Source organism: Chrysemys picta, chromosome 1, assembly GCF_011386835.1.
Source record: "Chrysemys picta bellii isolate R12L10 chromosome 1, ASM1138683v2, whole genome shotgun sequence".
NCBI classification, from domain to species: domain Eukaryota; kingdom Metazoa; phylum Chordata; order Testudines; family Emydidae; genus Chrysemys; species Chrysemys picta.
The window spans coordinates 129,143,529-129,165,328 of NC_088791.1; the positions used below are offsets into that span (position 1 = coordinate 129,143,529).

Below are 21,800 nucleotides of genomic sequence, written 5' to 3' on the forward strand. Positions count from 1 at the left end.
GTTCCTTTCTGTAGAAATGGACCATTAAAATCTGCATGACATTAAGAAAATTTTGATGAATACTGCTCTTTTGGTCCAACTAATACCTGTTTACTTTTAAGATTTTTTAAAGATTGTTATCGATTTACATTTTCAAAGCTGTGGAAAATTAAGGGAGGGTCAGATAGTTATTTAATGACAGATGTTGAGATTCAAAAAATAAAAGCTTTATAACTGTTACAATACAAATTGTCAACATCACGTCAAAATATACAAGGTAAAATATCCTTAAATCAAATTAATAAACTCTCAAGCAGCATTTTCCTTATTCTATCTGTAAATTTTAATTATCAATGGAAATACTTTTTCATCTGTGTGTGTGTACGGTGAAATCAATATTTACCGATATTTCTCAATAAAAATTGAATTCTTCCAAGACAGAGAGAGAGAGAGACACAGACAGACAGATTAAAAGAAAGCTCTGAAAGCAAATCGACAAGTCTGTTGTGACTATATTGGAACCACCAGTTGGCTACCCTCTCCTAGATAAAATATCTGGTGGAAATAGGGAAAAACCTCTCATTAAAAAAAGTGTGTTTAAACAGTGAAATACCTATGAAACAAGAAGCTAATATAAAACAATGAGAGTGACCTTCCTGTGAAAAATGTGTGTCAATCAACCTTGCTTGTTTAACACGGGGAAATGCATTATATTGCTGGGATTCACTCATATTAAGCCGGATGAACTCTTCATTAACACATCTAATGAAAGAAGTCTATATCAAGATGTGAAGACCACTACTACAAAGGCTTACAAAGTCATGCTGAAATAAAGTGTACTGATGCCTTTACAGTCTTTAGATTTACAGAGGGAAAAAAATCTGTTCATTTATGCTGTAGATGATATTTCCATAGAGCACAGCACAAGCTGTTTGTTCACCTAGTGGTGAATTTGTCATTGTATCTGAACAGATTTTTATTTTCAATTATAATTTATTTTGCAGGGTTTTAAATATTTTTTTTATCCTATGCCAATAAATTTCATTTTTATTTAAGATAAATCACCTCACCCAATTTCAGTTAAGTTGGTGTATCTATTTGGTAAGGAGTCACTGGATGGGTTTAAGAGGATCACAAGCAGGGCTGGCTTTAGGGGGTAGAAACCAGAGGAATTGCTTGGGGCCCCAGAAAGCCAATGTACATGTTGCAGTGTCTGAAGCCCAAAGCCCTGAGCTTAAGGTAGGGGGCTGCAAGTTTTTCTAGTTGGGGCTGGTGGGGGGGGTCACACTCCCCCCCCCCCCTTTAAGTCCAAAGAGGGTCGCCAGCACAAAATGGTTGAGAAACACTGCTAAAGAAGATGGTGATTTTGAACAAGTAAAGTATAGAACATTAATACAAGTGTTCTTTCCTAAGAATGGACTAAAAAGACCTGTGTTATTCTCCATCCTGAACCATCGCGTTCTCATACATTTTTCAGCTATTTAGCTAGTGAAAAACTCTTCTTTTATGCATTATCCAATGCAGGTTTTCCCCATCCCGCAACTATATTTTTATGCATTCTTTAAACTTTAACATGCAACTTAAACAAAAGAAAAACATACCAGGGTTACAAGGGTATGCTACGCAGCAATTACACACTTGCGGCTGGCCCATGTCAGCTGACTCAAGCTCGGGTTGTGAGGCTATAAAAGTGTAGTGTAGATGTCCGGGCACAGGCTGGTGCCCAGGTTATGGGACCCTCCCCCGTCACAGGATCTGGAACACAGGCTCCAGCCTGAGCCCAAACATCTACACTGCAATTAAACAGCTCGAAAGCCTGAGCCCAAGTCAGCTGACATAGGCCAGCTGCGAGTGTTTAATTGGTGTGTAGACAGACACTAGGAGTCCCATGCTTACAAAAGTTCAAAAAAAGTAAGCAACCTTGTCACAGAAGTCTATTAACATACCAGATCCACAAAAATAAATAAATGAATAAATAAATAAAATCTTGATTCAATGTCAAGGTCAAAACATACTCACATTGAATCATCATATATGCAGTAATAGATGCACAAGTAATCAATTTGCCACCAACTACCTCAACTATTCATAGTCAACTAACTAATGATTCTCCAATACATCCTCATCAGAATCTACATCACCTTTTATCCAAGCTTCCTTTTGACCTAAATTGTAGAAATATGATTTTGGAATCACTGATTAATCTTTATCTTCATCATCATCATCATCATCATCAACTGCAGTTAAAGTGGTAGGAATGCATTACCATCAGGTTTGCAGATGATCAAAAGAGGTCATATGAAGTATTTCAGACAGTAATTTTAATATGTAACTTTAAAAAAAAACTTTCTTGCACATGGCTGAAAGTTTCGAAGGACTACTGCCAGTTTGCCAGAAAGACTTCAGCTGAGTAAAGTACTGTCTGTGCTGAAATTCACCCTTAAAATTGACAAACTGACCACCTGATTGTTACCAAATAATCCATTTCAACACAGCATTAACAAAAGAAAACAAAAGAATTTTGTTTAGTCAAACAGACTGCAGGCTGGTCTCCACTGGAGAACATACAACGGCATAGCTACATCTCTCAGGAGTGTGAAAAATCCACACCCCCGAGAGACATAAACATACCGACCTAACCCCTGGTGTAGACAGTGCTAGGTCTATGGAAGAATTTGTCTGTTGGCCAAGCTACTGCCTTTTGGGGAGGAGAATTACCAATGCCAGCAGAACCACCCCTCCCATCAATGGAAGTATTGTCTACACTGCATGTTGCAGATGTGCTGCCATAGCATTTTAAGTGTAGACATACCTGTGTCTCTAGGACCCGTGTCTTTAAGACCTCATTCAATATCAGGAAATAATTGGCTTTCAGTTAACCTGTGTTGCACACCGGATCTTTGAGCTAAGCATTTCATGGTCTTTATCTAGGAGCATAGCAAACATTCCACTCATCAGAAAAAACCAACCCCGCAAAAACATGGCCAATCAAGCAATAAAAAGTTAAAAACGTACTTTAAAGTGATTATCCACACCTCTGTAAATAGTCAACTTATCTGGCTAGTTATATCGCCTTTGAAAGCCATTCTGTTAGGAAAATGGGAATTGATTAGCAGAGAAGCACCTCATCAGAAGTTTAGGTTGAAGCAATATCACTTCAGATGACCTCAGCAGGCTCTCCTTGTCCTGATTAATACCAAAAGTAGTAAATCTCAGAGGTTGGAATATCTATAGGATGACCACGGGCCACACATCACCACCTTGATCATCATCAAGGAACAAACAAGGGAGGACTCAAAACTAAAATCTAGACAAACTTGTACAATACATCAGTTGAAAAGCCTCATATAACATTGGATTGTGATGACTATGTTCAGAGGAATATGCAAGACATGTAGGTTGCTTAAGACTTGAGGTTTTTAAATCTCAGAATTTTGCTAATTCCAATTCCAGAGATCATTTAAAAACAAACACACACACGACTGAAGTTCAGCTTCAAGACTCTGTACGTACACTATCAGTTTTCCAAGATAACTACTCAGGATAGTGGCGGCTTGTAACTTTTGTCCTTTGACCCCACGGTAATGAAGTTTAACTTAAAATTTGTGTGTTTTTGTTTCGCTTTGGTACAAGAGTAAAACTAAAACCAAAACCAAGAAGCTTCTGCCTCCACTGGTGAACAATATAGGAAAAATCATACAGTATACGCATACTTAAGAGGAAAAAATGCAGGAAAGAGTATTTCAAGTTTGTGCATGCCAGTGTACAGGGTTCAGGTCATCATTTATTTGGGCACTGTAACTCCTTATGAATTTACAAAATGGCTCAAAACCCCACCACCACCAATGGATTCAAATGCCTCTAGGACTTCAGTGGGGCAGGGGAACACACAGGAGCTACCAAATGTAATGTACTTTTTTAATTCAAGTGTTACGGAACTATATTTAAAGTTAGCATTTAACAGTACACCAAAAATACTGAAGTAGTGCTATAAATTAAAAGGGCAGGTTTTTAAAATCAGGTCCTCTGATTACCATCTTGCTGATCTCCCACACAATTTATGAGAATTTTAGCACCCAATAGTTTATACATGATTAAAGTTGGAGACCAAGACAACCATTGGGGGGGAGAGATAGCTCACTGGTTTGAGCATTGGCCTGCTAAACACAGGGTTGTAAATTCAATCCTTGAGGGGGCCATTTAGGGATCTGGGGCAAAAAACTATCTGGGGATTGGTCCTGCTCTGAGCAGGGGGCTGGACTAGATGACCTCCTGAGGTCCCTTCCAACCCTATTCTATGATTTAAAAATATATATATATATATATATAAATAAAAGTTAGGTGTTAATGGGAACTCACTGGGTGCTCAGTACTTTTTGAGAAGTCAAGCCACTTATTTAGGTGTCTAAATATGGACACAGAAGCATTACTCTAGGGCACCCATGTTTGAAAACTTTAGCCTACTTTTATTAAGCAGTTTTAAAGCTGGCTTTGCAAGCTTGCAGTGCATTGTGCTAGTTCTACTACTCCTAATATTTCTCTAGAAAGTCGTTACTAATAATCAAGTCTAATTTAAACACATGGGGTGGGGGAGAGATCTGGGAAAGAATGGGACGAAGCAAGCTGATACTTGCAATGACATAACTTTAAAGTCAAGTGTGTCATGACCTGCCAAGCTTTACAATGAATTCCAGCTTTACAATGATATAAACAAAGCATCTGCTTCTTGCCCTGGTGATCTGTACATTATTTTACTTTAAAACCATTGTTGGTCCCTCAGGCCAACAGTGTTTTTTTGGTATTGGTCCAGGACTATATAAATAACAAGACCCAGGCCTAGCACAAGTCTAATTGTCTCTCTGTGGCTTATCAAGCATAAGTAATGAATAAGTTCTCAATACAGTTATTACATATTTGATTCAACTTCCTGCTCCGAAAAATCTTTCCCTTGATTTTTATCCCACCCATTGTTGTACCAGTTGCTGTCAGTCTGCCCCTGCTACTACAGGAAGAGAGAAGAGAGAGAAGATTTCTCTTCTAAATGACAACAGCCTTGAATTTGCAGAGGAAAAGGACAAGTGTCCAGAAATCAAAGGCAAATTTCTCTCTCGTTTAAAGGGAGGTGGGAAAAGGAACAATTTTAAAGTTAAGATTCTTGATATATATATATATGGAAATCTGGATTCAGGCTTTACAGGCTGTGGAGGCAGAGAATTTAGGAGTTTTTTCCCCAAGGGGTAGTCTTACACTGCAACAGGAAATACAGAGTTCTGGAAAGAAAGACAGACAGACAGACGTTTGCTAGATATGGATGGGATAAAGAATGTCTCTTCTTGACAGTGAACAGGAAGACCAAAGCAAGGTTCACACTTAAAAATATTTTTTTTTACAATGCTACATTAGAAAAATGTGTCTCCTCACTAAGTGAAAGCAACTACTGCAGTGTTCGTTCCTTTCCAAGTGCCAACAATTAAACTGTACTAGTGGAAGGAAAAGTGGGAAATTATAAGAAAAAGTCTAGTGCACGTAAGGGCACAGAATGCAAGCAAATGAACGGAGAGATCTTCCCAAAATCAACAAGAATACAGTAGGCCTCTAAAACAAACTCAAATTTTACCATTAAAAAAAATGAAATGTCAAACAGCTTGTATAAACAGCATATATATAGCCAGAGTGTCAAGAGAATTAGGTTCATATGGTGCATGTCATACTGAAAAACACCCCAAAGTGCTTTACAGAACAGCAAGCTAAAGTATCACTAGTACAATGACAGTGTAGGTAAAGTACTGGGTATAGCAGTTGCATGCTCAAAATAGCTCTGTAAGCCTTGGACATATCAATTGAGGAATTGCTGGCTGGCAAACTGGTCATTCTCCCTCTCTATTCTTTGAGTAATGGGGATTTTTGAAGTTTCACCCAGATTTTGGAGCAGTGTTAGCACTGGAAGTAAGCCAAAGTCCCAATTAGATAACTGTTTTCTTTTGGAAGGGGAGTGGAAATTAAAAGCATTATTAGTATTATTAGTCATGAGGAGAATAACTAACTTTATCCCAGCTCATACATCAACCCTTCCTAAAATACTCTGGAGAGAAGTTTATGGAATCTACCCAAAACAGGAAAGGGGGGAAAAAAGAAAAGGTATTGTTCTGAATAGTCAGAAAAAATGAAGTTCCTCTAAGGTGCGATTAAAAAAAAAAAAAAACACTAGAAAAAACACTTTGCTATAAACTGAGACTATTCAAAAATGCTAGTTGTCATGGAAACTGCTCAACGAGGGTCAGCCAGCCTCACCTTTGGCTGCAAGGATCATTTGTCAATGCCAAATCATTGCAAACATGCACACAATACTCACCCTCCAAATCTTTTCCGTTCTGGCCAGCGCGCTAATCTAACATACCAGAAAAATAAGGATCTCTGCTTCTCAGAGGTATTCCTTTCAGTATGAAACAATTTATTATTTAGTTTTGGAATGATCATGATTCTTGCTCAGATCACCACTAGAAGATAAAATTGCCTTGAAAGAAAGAAGCATTGTCTCTCTCTTCATTTTCACTACTCTTTAACTGGAAATCATCTTTTTTCCCAGCAAAGTCAAAAATGTTAAAGTTTCAGCCGAGGTTTTGAAATGTAATTATTCAGCTTTTTCTTGGTTCTTTCAGCACAACTGAAATTTACTGAATGGATCTGGCTCAGAGGGGGAAATTGATTTTTTTAATTCACTGTGTTCAGTTTCACTCTTTCCATGACAGACATTTAACAGGCCAACTGCAGAGTAAAAATGGAAAATCAATTTATTTCACTAATATCAGTAAGCAGCCTAAAAGAGGAAGTCTACACATAAACAAGAACAGATTTACTTCTTTTAGATCCTTGGGAATCCTGCTGGCCTGCTCTTTTTAACTGTGATACCCCGCAAAATTCACAATTTTAACATTTCACAACTACCAAAGCAATCGGCGGCCACTTGGAGCTGGCCCTGTAGGGCTCAGGAAAGTCCTGTCTCCCTCACCCACAGCAACCCCAAGTCTCTGTCACCTTCCCCACCTCAAAAAAAGCGCACGATTGTCAAAGATACCTTTTTATTATTATATAATCTCTGAGCAAAGCATAACAACTTTGAAAGCTGGACCATACCCAACACACAGGCCTTCCCTATTTCCCTTTGGTCTTATCCTCCCCCAGCAAAAGTCTCTTACCAGCTGTGATTTACCAGTATGATGCATACTGGGGCATTAGCTCAGCACAGCGGGACGTCCTAGAATGTGAAACAAGGCTTGAGGTGTATACATTTTTACTTTGTTTTGCACTGACTACTCTAATCCTGTTTAGCAGAGGGGTATACAGCACATATTGACCAAGGAAATGGATTTTCCATTTTTAATTTCCATTCTACCTCTTAAAAGGTGGGCCCGTTATTTTGGAAGATTCAGAGAGCATAAACAGGCAGAGTCAGAGTTTAAGACCAGAGTGACCACCGGATCATCTCACCTGATCTCCTATATATCAGATGCCACAAAATACCATCCAGCGACCTCCACACCAAACAACCATAATTAGACCAAAGTATTATAGCCCTCAGGAAACTAAATTATTGTGTGCCACAGGCAGAGAACAGGAGGGACACACAACTTGATATCGATATGATCATCCAAGTGTCTCTGCTGCACATACTCTACATATTACTAGCACAATGCTTTAAAGTGATTCTTAGTAAATAAAACCACTGATATGAAGAACTATGCTGTATGTCTGAACAGGAGCACACTAATGGTTCAGTGTCTCATGTTTTTATGGAGAGAACGGAGTAAAAATTGACTCATTATGAACCAGGCAAAGAAATAAGCTGATAAATGTATGGCTGTGAATACCAGATTCCAATAACAGAGTTTAAATCATTATATGAGATTTTTATTTATGAAAATAAATTCTCTTCGTACACTTGCCTCAGATAATTTATTTGACAGGCAATAAAATCATCATTACCTTGTTCATCATGGTAAGGATGGGAAAGTACATTTTTTGCATGGGCTGGCAATTCCTCATGACAATTTTGCAAGGCTGCTTTGGAATCTTTATGCTTTTTTGCTCTTCTATGTACAAGAGGCAATTTATTTTAATAAGGTTCTCACAGACACATCTAGCCATGTTAAACAATCAGGAGAAGGAGTGAAATAGGATGAGAGAAGAGGAAACACTGAAGAGCAGCTACAAGTCCTAGAAAATGTCTTAAATTAAATATAAAAGGGTATTCATATAAAGTACATTAATAAAAAACATTTTTTTCAAATTATTCTATTTAAAATTAATTCTGCCTGTATCATTGTATGGGTTTTTTCCCCCCTCCTGCTACCTTTTCAGGCGAGAGAGCCTGCATGAAAAAAGGCTCTTTGTTTTACAAAACTTAATTTGATCCTGATACTTATTCTTCAGCTGTTTGACATCAGGATCATTATAGCAATCTGATCCAATGTTAAATTTATTTAGATTTTCAAACTTGAGTGCCTAAAGTTAGGCACCTGAATCTATACTTAGGCACTTCAGTAAACATCGCTTGATTTTCATGGAGGGATGTTGATCAGTCATATTTCCCAAACAAGTCAGCTAGACCTCTGGGTGCTCAATACCTCTGCAAATAATGCCACTTTTATTTTAGTGCCTAAATATAAATTCAGGTGCCTAACTTTCGGCACGCGAGTTTGAAAGTTTCAGCCTATGATGTTAGGTATGCATAGGGTAGGATAAGTAGCCGCATTAAAGAGATATTGGATGTCACTAATCAAGAAAGGGATGAAAATATTTAATGTACAATAACAGAAGTGCTTTACAGACATTAATTAATTGAGGCCAGGTCTACACTACAGACCTATATCGGTATAACTATGTTGCTCAGGGGTGTGAAAAGTCCATACCCCTGAGCGACACAGTTATTCCAACCTAACCCCTGGTGTACACAGGGCTATGTTGGTGGGAGAGCTTCTCCGTCAATGTAGCTGCCACCTCTCAGGGAGATGGATTAACTATACCAACGGGAGAAGCTCACCCATCAGCATAGGAGTGTCTTCACTTAAGCGCTACAGTGGTGCAGCTGCGCCTATGCAGCGGTTTCGGTGTAGATCTGCCCTAAGAAGCAATATACGAGGTAGCTGTTACCTCCCTTTTTAGAGATGAGAAAACCAAGGCTCAAAATGCTTGCCCAAAGCCACACAGTCAACCAGTGGCAGTGGTGGGACTACACCCCAAATATTTTGTCTCTAGTACCTATTCTTTAGCCATGAGACCATGCCTTCTCTTTTAAAAAAAATAGAGAGATGAGCCTATTAATAGAACACAATTAGAAATTTTCCAGGCATATGCAAGTCTTCAGGGAACATTCCCTATAATTTATATCTGTACTGGAAAAGCATAAATCATTCCATCATACTATTTCCCATAATAATATTTCCAACTCATGAGCCCCTTCATATACATTATCAAATGAAATGGACAAACACCTTTCTTGCAGAAACTACGTAAAGTTTATTCCTAAATAATCTTTCAAAAACAAATCCTACCATCTTTGCAGGTCTTTCCATTCTCAAGGAGTTTCACACCAGTGGGACAAGCACACTGATAAGAAGGCTTGATAGGAGACATCAAACACAAGTGGGAGCAGCCACCATTATTACTTCCACATGGGTTTGTAGCTGTTGAATATAAATCACACAGATTAATGTTTTTAATAATAAATGACCTCATCTCATGTGTCAGGAGGCATAAGGCTTTTTGAGTTGTAAGAGTCTGTGATAGGAAAGTGGATAAAGGAGGAAATAATAAACACAGAACAAGTAAAAGTTAATTCAAAGCATTAAGAGTGGGTAATTATTGTACCCAACTGCGAAGACATTGCGTATTTCCTTTCTTGAAAATGTGCATTTGGCTCTACATAGGATTCGTGTTTCATCTGTGCTCTTATCAGTTTCACAAACTGCTCAGCACCAAAACAAGCAGCAGCATGTACAAAAATACAAAATGCAAGCAAGATAAATTCATTAAAAGGTTAAGATGGTGGCTATCCTACAGAGCTAGTCGTGTTTAACACCATTAGCCACATTAACAATAGTTTCCATTCAGGAACATGGACTTCTCAGGTAATGCTCAAGAGAGAGAAAAAATACAAGTCCCCTATTGCTTAAATCTCCAGCACATGGCCCCCTTAAAAATAAATAAATAAAAAGGAATGCTGCACTATGGCTGGCAAGAGGAGGAGGAGGGGTGAGATGTTTTATTAATATTAAAGAACAACGTAAAGAATATTCAGTGTCCCTTTGGGTCTATTCCTAAATCCCCTGCTTTGGAAACTGTTGCATCATAAAGCAAGTGGAGCCATCCAGCTCCCTCGCAATTTCCTCCTGTCTCCAAACAGAAAGGCATATCAGACTTTTACAGATCAGTTCCAACCTGCGGCTAGAAAAGAAAGCAAGACTCCTTACCATTTGGCTGCCTCTGTTGGCTGAAAACATGGATATCCATGGGAGAGAAAATGTTGGAATGTATTTCACGCAGGTCCTCCCCAGAGTACTTGTTGCAGGCCAAGATAGAATGAGTGTTCCAGTCAGTCCAGTACAATGTGTCCCCAAACAAAGTCAAAGCAAAAGGATGTGGAAGGGATCCTTTAACCACTGCTTGCCTAATAGGGTACAAGGAGGAAAACACATGTGCACATATAATTAAAAGTATGCTTTTGTTTTTAATTTTATGTTTAAGTAGTGTAGTATTTATGAAAAGGTGTTACATTGATAGCACTGCTGAACAAAGCCTTCTGTTTATCCATGGAAAAGCACATTAGCAACGGAGGGCAATTCACTTTCTATTGGCCAATCCATTGATGCCAGAATGCCAACAGATGCCAGCTGTGAGGGGTATATAGCTCTACTAACAAAGCACTATAAAAGTGCCAAGGAGTAGTTACCTTTTCCAAGTGCTGCACAAACATTAGAGTCATATTGAGATTACCAACTCATTTCACACTTGCCAAACTACTGATAAATAATTCAAGTCACTTCCAACCTTGACACAAATTTAGAACTGCAAGGGTTTGTGATCTATTACCAAGCCTCTAGGCCAACCATCTCTTCCAGCTTTACTATTATTTTCAACCATTAGAAGAATAGCTATAGCATCAAAAATTTAAATATTACAAAGTGTTTAAATACCAGAGTTCTTTTTATCATCATTTATTACACTAGATTGTTTTAATATTTATTAAAAGCAAGGCCATTAAGAATCTCATCTACTGGCCACATTGCTATGGTAACTCTTCTCATCCCAGTTTCCCCTTTTATGTGGTTCTTCCCTATCCCCAAAATGTAATTCAAACTTTGTGGAAGACAACATGTTCAAGTTTCTGCTATGTTGAAATCAGTCATTATGAATCTGGCCTCATGGGATTCAAACTGAGTAATTTGCGGGTTTTTTTTTTTTTTTTGGTTTGGTTTTTTAAGCAGTTTGTTCTACCTCACACATATGAAACACTGTAGCTGACTTCCAAACACCCCTTTACCCAGTGTTCAGTTCTGAATGTTATCAATTTTTAATACTTCTATGTTTTTGCCATTCCTTCCTTCCTTCCTTCGTTGGTGTCAGTGTGTAGCTTCTGCTTAGAAAATGAAGTGGGACTTAACAAAAATGTATACAGGTCTGTCGCATCTTAGGTGCATTTAACATGTGCGATTTCAGCTTTACGCGGTCGGCAAAAACAAAACAAAAAAGAGAAAAATAACAATTTAAATACTGTTTCTGTAGTGCGGGCGATTCTGCCCGCCACTACACTCAATGTAATTTTGACTATACGCGATTTTCGCTTTAGGCGCTGACTGCGGAACGTAACCCCAGCGTAAGATGAGACAGACCTGTATACATTTCCACTAGACATTCAGTTGCTGGCACAGGACAAACTCATTTTGGCAAACTGCATTTACTTAAGAGGACTACTAAAGTAAGGCAACAAGGAGTCCGGTGGCACCTTAAAGACTAACAGATGGTAAGGCAGACATTCTAAAAGATAGTTATTGAACCCCACTTCCCATGAATTCTGGAGACAATTCCTGACCAAAGATTAGGGCTTGAGGTACAGGTTCAGTTTCTTTGGGATCAGGATTTGTAAGATGTACAATGACCAGCCAGCCTCATTTCAAAGTCTTTTCTTGAGTGGAAAGGAGTTGCATAACTTGGAGAAATATCCATACACTCCCTCGTACAAAAGAGTCAGCAACTGAATGAGGGACAACAATACTCTCACTTTTCTGTTAAAAGCTAAGCAGCAGGACAGTATTGTGAAGTATGAACCTGTACTGGACCAGTGGCTCTTAGGATAAAGGATGTTGCAATTTCTAGTACTTTCACTCTAGCACATTTAATTATCAATGAACTGTCTTTTAAAAACTGCTACTCTTCAATTTGCTAGAAAAACAAGCTGATTCATTTAATGGTCATGTTTATGTTCCAACACCACACTAAATAAAATCTTATATTTTGCAATAGGATCTCAAGTATCAAATCATAACTGCTCTTTTACATGCCTCCATCTGAGTCAGACAGGTATATATTAGCACCTAATTAAAATGAGGAAACTCAAGTTCACACATTGTGAGAGACTATTATAATGTAGCTTTCAATTGAAATCCAACATTGTGACAATGAAGCTTGACCTACTAGGTACTCCCAGAATAATGGAGTTTTAAAAAATATGTGCCAAATAGCCATTAAAAAACTTTCAAGTTTGCATAATTAGCCACAGGTTATAACGGGGTAGGCAACCTATGGCACGCGAGCTGATTTTCAGTGGCACTCACACTGCCCGGTCCTGGCCACCGGTCCAGGGAGCTCTGCATTTTAATTTAATTTTAAATTAACCTTCTTAAACATTTTAAAAACCTTATTTACTTTTAGTTTAGTTATATATTATAGACTTATAGAAATTGACCTTCTAAAAACGTTAAAATGTATTACTGGCACGCGAAACCTTAAATTAGAGTGAATAAATGAAGACTCGGCACACCACTTCTGAAAGGTTGTCAACCCCTGGGTTATAACAACAGGACCAGAATTTGTTCAAGTCTTTTAACACATCACATGATAATTAAAAACAGCAGAATTCCAAGGTCTCACTGATTACCAACCCTCTCACTACCCCCCGCCCCCGTCCCCCCAAAACCCAGTGGTCTGAACATCCAAGGTCAGATTTTTCAAGAGTGCTCAGCGTGCACCTACAACTCAAGCCATATTTTTCAAAAGAGCTCAGTTCCCATTTAAAGTGCCCAGATTTTTAAACATCCTCAGGCCCCAAGAGCCCTCAAAGAGAACATGTAATTGAGAACAATGGAAGATGCTGGGTGCAGAGCACTTTTGAAAATCTAACCGTTAACATGCAATGCATAAAGTGAATTGTGATCCTTATCCAAGCCTGACCCTATCTGGAAAGGTTCGTAAAGAGTAGGAAGCTACTTCACTTGATTGCTCTATCAGTTATGTGGTTATACTTAAGTATGTGTTATTTTTTCTGTAGATAAAAGGACAGGTCATGGTGGAAAAGTCTTTCAACCTAAGTACACAGGTACTGGTTTCTGGTACTTCATTAAGCTAAGTAATAATATAACACTATGATCCAATTCATGTAGTTTTCTGGACAGCAATTAGGAGATGTGGTGATAGTTCATTTTCAATCACCTAATCTAAATGGCATTTTATTCTCTCTAAACATGTTCTATGGGCCATATTAGCAAGTTTGCTGATGAGTAGCTAGACAATTTGCATCAACAATGAAGTTGAGCTCCACTAAACAGACCTTGCCAGCTCTAGATTCTAATCAGTTGAAGCTTTTTTTTTTTTTTTTTTTTTGGGGTGGAGAGGGAGGAGAGTGGAACCACAGAAAGCAGGGAAAGGAAGAGAAGTAAAATAAAACAAGCAATACTCCCTCTCTGGCTGCTATAACGCAGTTTTGTTAAGTATGATCTGCATTAAGGGCTGCAAAGTTTTGGTGGGAGAAGGGGAGAAACTGGAAGGAAATAATTTTTATCTTGATTTACTAATTATGAAAGGTGCCAGAGTGACCGTACTTGAGAGTGATGTTGTATATTGAGCTATTGCATGTGGGTAACAGCAGTGCAAGTTTCCCAGAATAGTCCTGCCAATGTGCTTAACCACTGATGCAAACGAACCCCACTTAAGGGTAAAAGGGGAATTGGGTCTCCACCCCTCTAGTGAGACTACCATCAAGAAGAAGTGGGCTGTAGCCCACAAAAGCTTATGCTCTAATAAATTTGTTAGTCTCTAAGGTGCCACAAGTACTCCTGTTCTTACTGCCATCAAGGGCACCAATTATGAGGTAGCTGGTGTAACTGGATTGACAAGATCTGACAGCTGGCTGGTGGCAACTACTTTCAATCATTAAATTATCAGCCCATGCCCGATTTGAACAAGTGATGTGAAGGCAAGATACTGTATATCCCATTATCATTCTACCAAGCTATTCAGTTCCCTCAAAAGCTTACAGTTTAAGTGTTATAGTCAAATTACTACTTCTAGTCACAGATACCAACAGAAATAAGAGCGGGAGAGTTGGAGATAAGAGGGCAGTTTTATTAGCCCTGTAGACCTCATGGAAGTTTCTCAATCAACACATAATCATCAGATAAAATATTTAATGTCTCTAAGAGAATAACTGGAGGTTCAGTCAAAATTAACATGAAAAATGTAACCACACAATTAAACTTCAAAAGCTGGAGGTAGTTTCAGGGTGGATTAATTAAAATCACCTATGTTAATCATGATTTAAATCAGCAAGCAGGAAACCCTGATCTGAATCACTGATTTTAAGCTTGCTTTGCATTTGTATTTCTTAGTTATTTTCCTAAAGAAGGTTAATTTTCATTGGTTGGTGATCATTAAAACATGACGATTCTCAACTAAATATAACCATTACAGTAAATCCAATCTTTCTTTTTGCTAACCAGAAGGTTCTACCACATCTACAGACATTTATTTAAAGCAATTATAAAGTCTAACTTACACATATTCAGATTCTTAATTTTTCCTAATTCTTAATGTTTACATTTTTATATTCTCAGAAAACGGTGTGATGCATTTATTATTTACGACGTGATTAATTTTTTTACTTATGATTTGTGACAAGCTCTATTCGGAGGGAAATTCAAACAATTAAAAATGTACAAAACCAGCATTTTAAAATTATTTTAATTGGGTAAATAAAGGAGGTTTATCAAAACATGTTTTGCACTTAAAACTAATCAATGTATTGAGAAAGGAAGTAACATCTCTAGTTAACGAACTGAACTGACTTTTCCTAGTCACCATTGTCCTTCAAAATTTTAGAACTAGATCTCATCTTCTCAAACCCAGTTTTTATTCACAGATTGGAGGAGGAAATAAACGTTTCTGTTTTTTCAACTCCCATTTGTTTCTTAATTTTGAATGGTCTAGTCACTGCACTGAAATAGCTGAATAAGCAGAAATGAAGAAAATATTCTCTCTGAACCTGCAGAAGAGGCTATTGCTACTAAAAGTCATTTTAGCACTTCAACTAACTGGTTCCAAGTGCTCAGCCAGTGACTTCCACCAGCTCAGTGGTTTGACTTCCTTTAACACTTGGCAGCAAATATGTACTGCTTAATGTTTTTTTTTAATTTAAATTTTAAAATTACTATAATAGATTATAGTAAGCTTAGGCTTTACCATAGGTTCTCCAATTTAATTGTAAATAGGTTTATTTAAAAAAAAAAAGCCTGTATTTAATTTAAATGTTTAAAAGTCCAATTAAAAACATCATTTTTTTAAATCACCTTTTTATCCAGCCTGGGCAGCTTACTTTAAAAACATTTACAAACCATATATACTGTTTTAGTGGTGGGAGAAAAGAAAGTACACCTCTATCAAGGTGAATTTCTCTTGTGATATGTATCACTGTTTCCTGACTATATTATCAGCATGGTAATCAGAGAGACAGTAAAATTAAAAACAGATTTTGCCAAGAAGATTGCTATTGCCTGAAGAAAATTTAGTTCAAGTTAAATGCATTTGCATTTATTCTATTGTTTAAGATGCCTATATAACACTTTGTGAGGAAGCAGGAAGAGAAAGGAGTAAAAAATTACTATATGTGGCTATAGAAATTTAAAACAAACTGAACGAATAAAAAAAGATTGATGGCCAAGCATTTACCTATTGTATATGAAGAGCAACCAAAAATCTTGCCCTGTTGTGGAATGATTGTTTTTTGTTTTTTTTTAGGACATCATATTGAGTACAAAAATTTTTCTTACTGATGATAAAATAGAGTCCAAACTGTAAATATGTAGGAAGAGGCTGGTTATACAACCCTATTCTTGATAGGTTGTTTTTTTCCTAAAATCCTGTACAATTTGCTGCCAACCCCCAAATCCAAGAACAGACTACATGCATTCAATTTAAGATGAAACACATTTACAGCCTTTTCCTTTTTTTTTTTTAAATGTTCAAACTAAAACAGAGAATGAAGATGGGATTTTTCCAAAACTTAAAAGGGCAAACAATTAGACCAAAGGATGCCGCATTATACTAAATCTAACACTGTGGATCATCCACACCTCCTTATTTTAATTAAGCTTTCCATGCCTCAGTAAATCCATTATTTCCTCTTTACATTAAATGAGGAAACTCATTCTACCTGAAAACTGTATTTCAATAAATCCAGAACATATGGGGTGCTTTCAGCCATTGTATTTCTCTCAGCTGTTTATATTTCATCTCCACAGCACCAAGAACTTCATTCTTTTATCCATATTATATACAGAACTTATTAGTATACACTAATGGCTTCCAGCATGGTATAATAGACACTGAAAAAAAATCAAAAATTTTCAGTCAGCTAAAGCAACATTTTGTTTCAGTTCATCATTTCCACAATACAGAACATAAGGGGCTGTCTAGTAACTCTACTGACAGAACTAAAATTATAGGTCTCAAAAACTGAACAATGGAACTGCAGACTGAGATAATAAGGGGTAACTTGCATGATGAAGCATCCAAAACTGAGGTACCCATAATCAGTAATATTTTAAAAAAATCTTGGTCAACATTTCTATATCAGCAGACGAAGCACATGGACAGAAGGTAGTTGGGTCCACTAGTCATGGAGGGTCTTTATCCCTACAGTCTCTTCTCTTCATGTTCCATGTTGTAGGGGCCAATCTCAGTGGTAGAGAGTAAGAAATTATCCTATGTACTTTTAATTCCACCTTTCAAATGAAGATTTTGTACATATTACCATCTTCCAGATGTTCCAGGATGGTAAAACTATCATTGTTTTGTTTTTTGCAACTGAATTTCAAAAGCGAAAGGGGGAAAAAATGAAGTTATACACACCACTGCCACATGCTAACAAAATACCATATAAACACCCCATATTAAACAAGTAATCTTACAATACAATTTATGTGAGAAATAGTTCTTCATGCACAACACTTGACCTTTCCTGTCTGTCAACTGAGTGAAGAGGGAGCAATCTTCTGTCCAGATGGGTTGATCTGATGGTATAGAAATCCCAGTTGGATACTTGAGGGTTTCCACTGAACTGAGCTGCCTTACCAAATCCTTAATAACCTACCCAATTATCCAACAGTGGGTGAAATGGGCCAATTAAGTTGAACATTTTAGTTCATTTACACCATACAGGGACATTCCACTTTTATCTGAGTATTCATTACCCATTCAAAGGATTCCACACCAGGAATTTAAGTAATGAAATTGATGGCCTGCTAACTAGGAAATCATAGGTAATGATTTAAACAAAAAAAATCTCCACTATTTCAGCATAGCTCCATTTCTTTAAAAACCTCTCAGCAGTATTCCAATTAAACGATGTACAAGCACACAAACGCGCGCATGGGGAAAAAAACCCTATCAGCTCAAAATGCTAACACCGGTCTGCAATGTTTCACTTTACTTGTTTCATGGTGTGGATGAGGCACCTTCCATTGTACCACAGGGCCTTCATAATCCCACGTGGCCAGAGTTTGGCTTTCCCACACCAACCCCTTTCAGGCAGGTCAGGCCTTGCTTGCAACAAGATAAGTGTCTGGACAGCTAAGAGGTAAATTTGTCATATTACTCTAAAGTGACAGTGCAATATTAGAGAAATAGAAATCCAATTTACAATCCGGAGGTAAAAGTTTTCTGATTAGCCATGTAATCAAGAATACTGTCTTTAGGGGTTACTGCTGGCCCATATCTTCATTTGCTGGTTATTAGCCTATTGAAAACTATTACACCTCTGATACTATATACTGGATCTGTTTTGAATGAATGCTCATGGGCCATATTTTTGTCACAGATTCCATTATTTTCAGGGTTGGTTTTTTTTAAATCCCTACAAAAAGTTTTTGTACAGGTATTTTACTATATCAGTGATAGATGGGAAGACGCCAAAATGTCGTTCTTTTTAGTACATGAAAAGCATAATAGAATAAAATACAACAGCAACAGACTTGTATAATACAAGTTAAACTCTGTCTTGTAGAGACTATTTCTGTCTGTATACAGACCCGAAGAAGAGCTCTTTGTAAGCTCAAAAGTTTGTCTCTTTCACCAACAGAAGTTGGTCCAACAGAAGTTGGACAAGACACCCATCTTATCTCCCTAGTATCGGTCTACAAAGTAATTTAATTATACCATAATTCTTAAAAAATGTCAGTTATATATCCATGACTCTTGATATTTTGGGCTATTTGCTTGTAGGTGGGTGCCCTGTTAAACAGTTTAAAAGAAAATCCCAGGCCCTGCCAAGCTAAATCCTATGACAGTGGTCCGCAAATTATGGGGGAGGAATGTTCGGGGGGAGAGGGCGCGGGTGTCACGCGATAAGTCTCGGGCCAGCCCTCCACAGGGAACAGGCAGGAAGAGCCACGCTTCCAGCCCCACTCCACCCCCAGACCAGCTCCCCCGTTTAACCCTGCAGTCTTGCCTGGGCCATCCCCCAGGGGAGGTGAGAAGCATAGGAGTAGTTTGACCTCTATATTGGGTGGGCAGCTCCAGTCAGGTCTCCGAGGCCACATGTGGAGGGCCAAATTCGGTGCCTGCCCGAGATTTGCAGTTTGGGGGAGGGGTGCAACACCCCCCTCCCTTCTATCCCCAAACTACACCTGTGGCGGGAAGAGAGTGCCATGCGTCCAGCCCCACTCCACCCCCTGCCCCGGTCTGGCCCCAGATGCAGGCCAGCCCCCATGGGGTGAGGGTGGGGAAGAAGCGCCAAACTTCCAGCCCCACTCTGCCCCCAAACCAGCTCTGCCCACATTCCCTCTCAGACTAGCTCAGCCTCTAGCCCCAGCTCCTCCTCTAGCCCCAATTCTACCTTTAACTCAAGCTCTGCTAGTTGGCAGTGCAGTAATGGAGGGGGGGTACAGACAGATTCCATTGATGGTGAGTGGGGGTGCGACTGGAAAAGTTTGTATACCCCATTGCTCTACAGAATATGGGAAGCTAATAAGAACAGATACTAGGTTTGCGCCACAGCTCAGAAAGCCGAGACCAGAGCTAGGGTTGCCAACTTTCTAATGCCAGAAAACCGAACACCCTTGCCCTGCCCCTTCTCTCAGACCCCGCCCCTGCTCACTCCAATCCCCCTCCCTCCATCGCTTGCTCTCCCCCACCCTGGCTCACATACTCATTTTCACTGCAAGGCCCAAACAGGCATATTTATTGTTTTGACAGATGTACTATACTAATTTCAGGTTTAATTTGTTACAGGATGCTAGAGCTGGCAGCAAAATAGTCAAAAAGGGTAATTTTTAAAAAACTGAAATTTCACAAAGGTTTTCATGATTGTTTCCCTCCCCCTTCCCATTTTTTGTAACCAGCTCCATGTTTTTTGTTCACTAAAAAGTTATTGTAATTTTACCTGTGGAATTAGGACCACACATTATCACAGCTGCAATGGGTCCATTAAAGGCCCACTTCTGAAGCCCAAATACAAATCCATAGAGCATAACCACAGAAATGCACATCTGTCCAGACACACACACACACACATATATATATATCTGTAGAAACTGACTCCCACACCTACATGCACATACACACGTGTAGTCATGGGTACAAATCTAGCATGCACTAACACATACACTTCCACATTATTTACTATATCAATTGTTGTTCAGTGCCTAGAGACCCCAACTAAGATCAGGGCTCCAGGGTGATAGGAGCTGGACATACACATAAAAAGAGAGAGTCTGCAACAAAGAGTTTATAATGTAGCTAGACAAAGGTGGGGAGAAATGTATGATACATTGGCTCTTCTGCAATTACTAGTCAACAACATTCACTTTTTAAGAAAACATTTCTTTTAGACTGCCCTTCTCTTTTAAAAACTTGTTATGAAATGAATACACACACATTTTATGTCATCAATTTTTTTGTGCGCAAGCCAGCAAAAGCAAAGAGTTAGGCTGAAAATTTTATTCACACAGGTATACACACATGCAGCAATACTCGCACCTCCCTACACAAAGGCACACAGTGAAGGAGACGGGGGTGGGGGGTTTGTGGGGTGGATGGGGATGCAGGGGGAGGCAGAAGGGTACAGGTGCATGAGGATGTGAGGGGCACAGGAGCGTATAGGGACATAATGGGAGTGCAGCACAGTATGGAGGTGAATAGGGTGCAGGGCTGTGGGGGGTGAGAGACTGGGGGTGGCAGCTCTGGGAAGTGGAGAGGATGGGTAGGAGTGTGCTGTAAGGGGTACAGGGCTGGGATGGATAGGTGTGGGGAACAAGACGGGATGGAACAGTGAGGGGGATGAGGGTGAAGCCCCATTCCCAGCACTCAGACGGGGATACACATCTCAAACTTCTGGATGCTGGCGACAGGCAGCAGTTCGCCGCAGGGCACGCACCGCAGCTTGAGCCCAGCCACAGGAATGTGAGGTGAAGAAGGAGGCCAGCAGCAGTGGGAGAGGCACATGTCACGACCCCTCAACAGCCGCCTGCTAAGCGCACTAGTTTGTCCCCTGCCCCGGCCAATGGGAGCTGCACCTGTGGGTGGGGCATCACACGCACCCACCTGGCCAGCCGCCCTAAAGGTTAGGAACCGGACATGCTGGCTGCTTCCCGGGATCCGCGCGGCACGGAGGCTAGCAGGGAGCCTGCCAGCCCCACAACATGGCGCCACCAACCAGACAGTCAACGGCCTGGTCAGCAGTGCTGACTGGAACCTTCAGGGTCCCTTTTTGACCGGGTGTTCCAGTCGAAAACTGGACACCTGGTCACCCTAGCTCAGTAACAACGAAGTGGTAACACCAAAAACCAGCCCAGTATACCCTAATTCCTCCAGGGATCATGTGGTTTTCTCTTCTGCAAAAGTAACACAAGCTTTTTAAAAATAATGTAGAAAGTTAAATGTGTTTTACAGAGGTCTTCCCCAATACAGCTCAAGCACAGTTCTAATTACCTGACAAAGAGGGAAAGCAAAGATTATTTTGGGGATATAAAACATTTTTTTAAAAATAAATATGCAGTATTTCCATTACTTTTGCCTGTTTTTAAAACTGCATCTGCCATGTTATACTTCCTTAAAGTCTCCATGGTAAAAAGAGTCTTAAGATACTGCATATTCAATCTTAAGTTTATTATGCATTTTAAAAGTGTATAATTTTGTAGCTGAACAAGATGTTTGATGCTGGACTGGAATCAGGACACGAAAGCCTTACCCTTGGAAACCAAAGGTGAAATACCCTGTTTCCCCGAAAATAAGACAGTGTCTTATATTAATTTTTGCTCCCAAAGATGCGCTAGGTC

General features: G+C 39.1%; 1 protein-coding gene across 6 annotated transcripts in view; it reads right to left on the reverse strand.

Moving 5' to 3' along the window:
- LRP6 (LDL receptor related protein 6) overlaps positions 1-21,800 on the reverse strand; it is a 199,738-nt gene that overhangs the window by 81,496 nt on the left and 96,442 nt on the right. For 5 of the 6 annotated variants that reach the window (XR_006173338.2, XM_042845766.2, XM_042845854.2 and 2 more), the window contains 2 exons: positions 10,449-10,645; positions 9,531-9,662 (listed from right to left, as the gene is read on the reverse strand). Coding sequence is in view for 4 of the 6 variants with exons in the window: in XM_042845766.2 (XP_042701700.1) it covers positions 9,531-9,662; positions 10,449-10,645 (329 nt within the window). In the remaining 2 variants the exon portion in view is untranslated. The remainder of the gene's footprint in view (positions 1-9,530; positions 9,663-10,448; positions 10,646-21,800) is intronic. The other variant, XM_042845830.2, reaches the window with a different exon arrangement.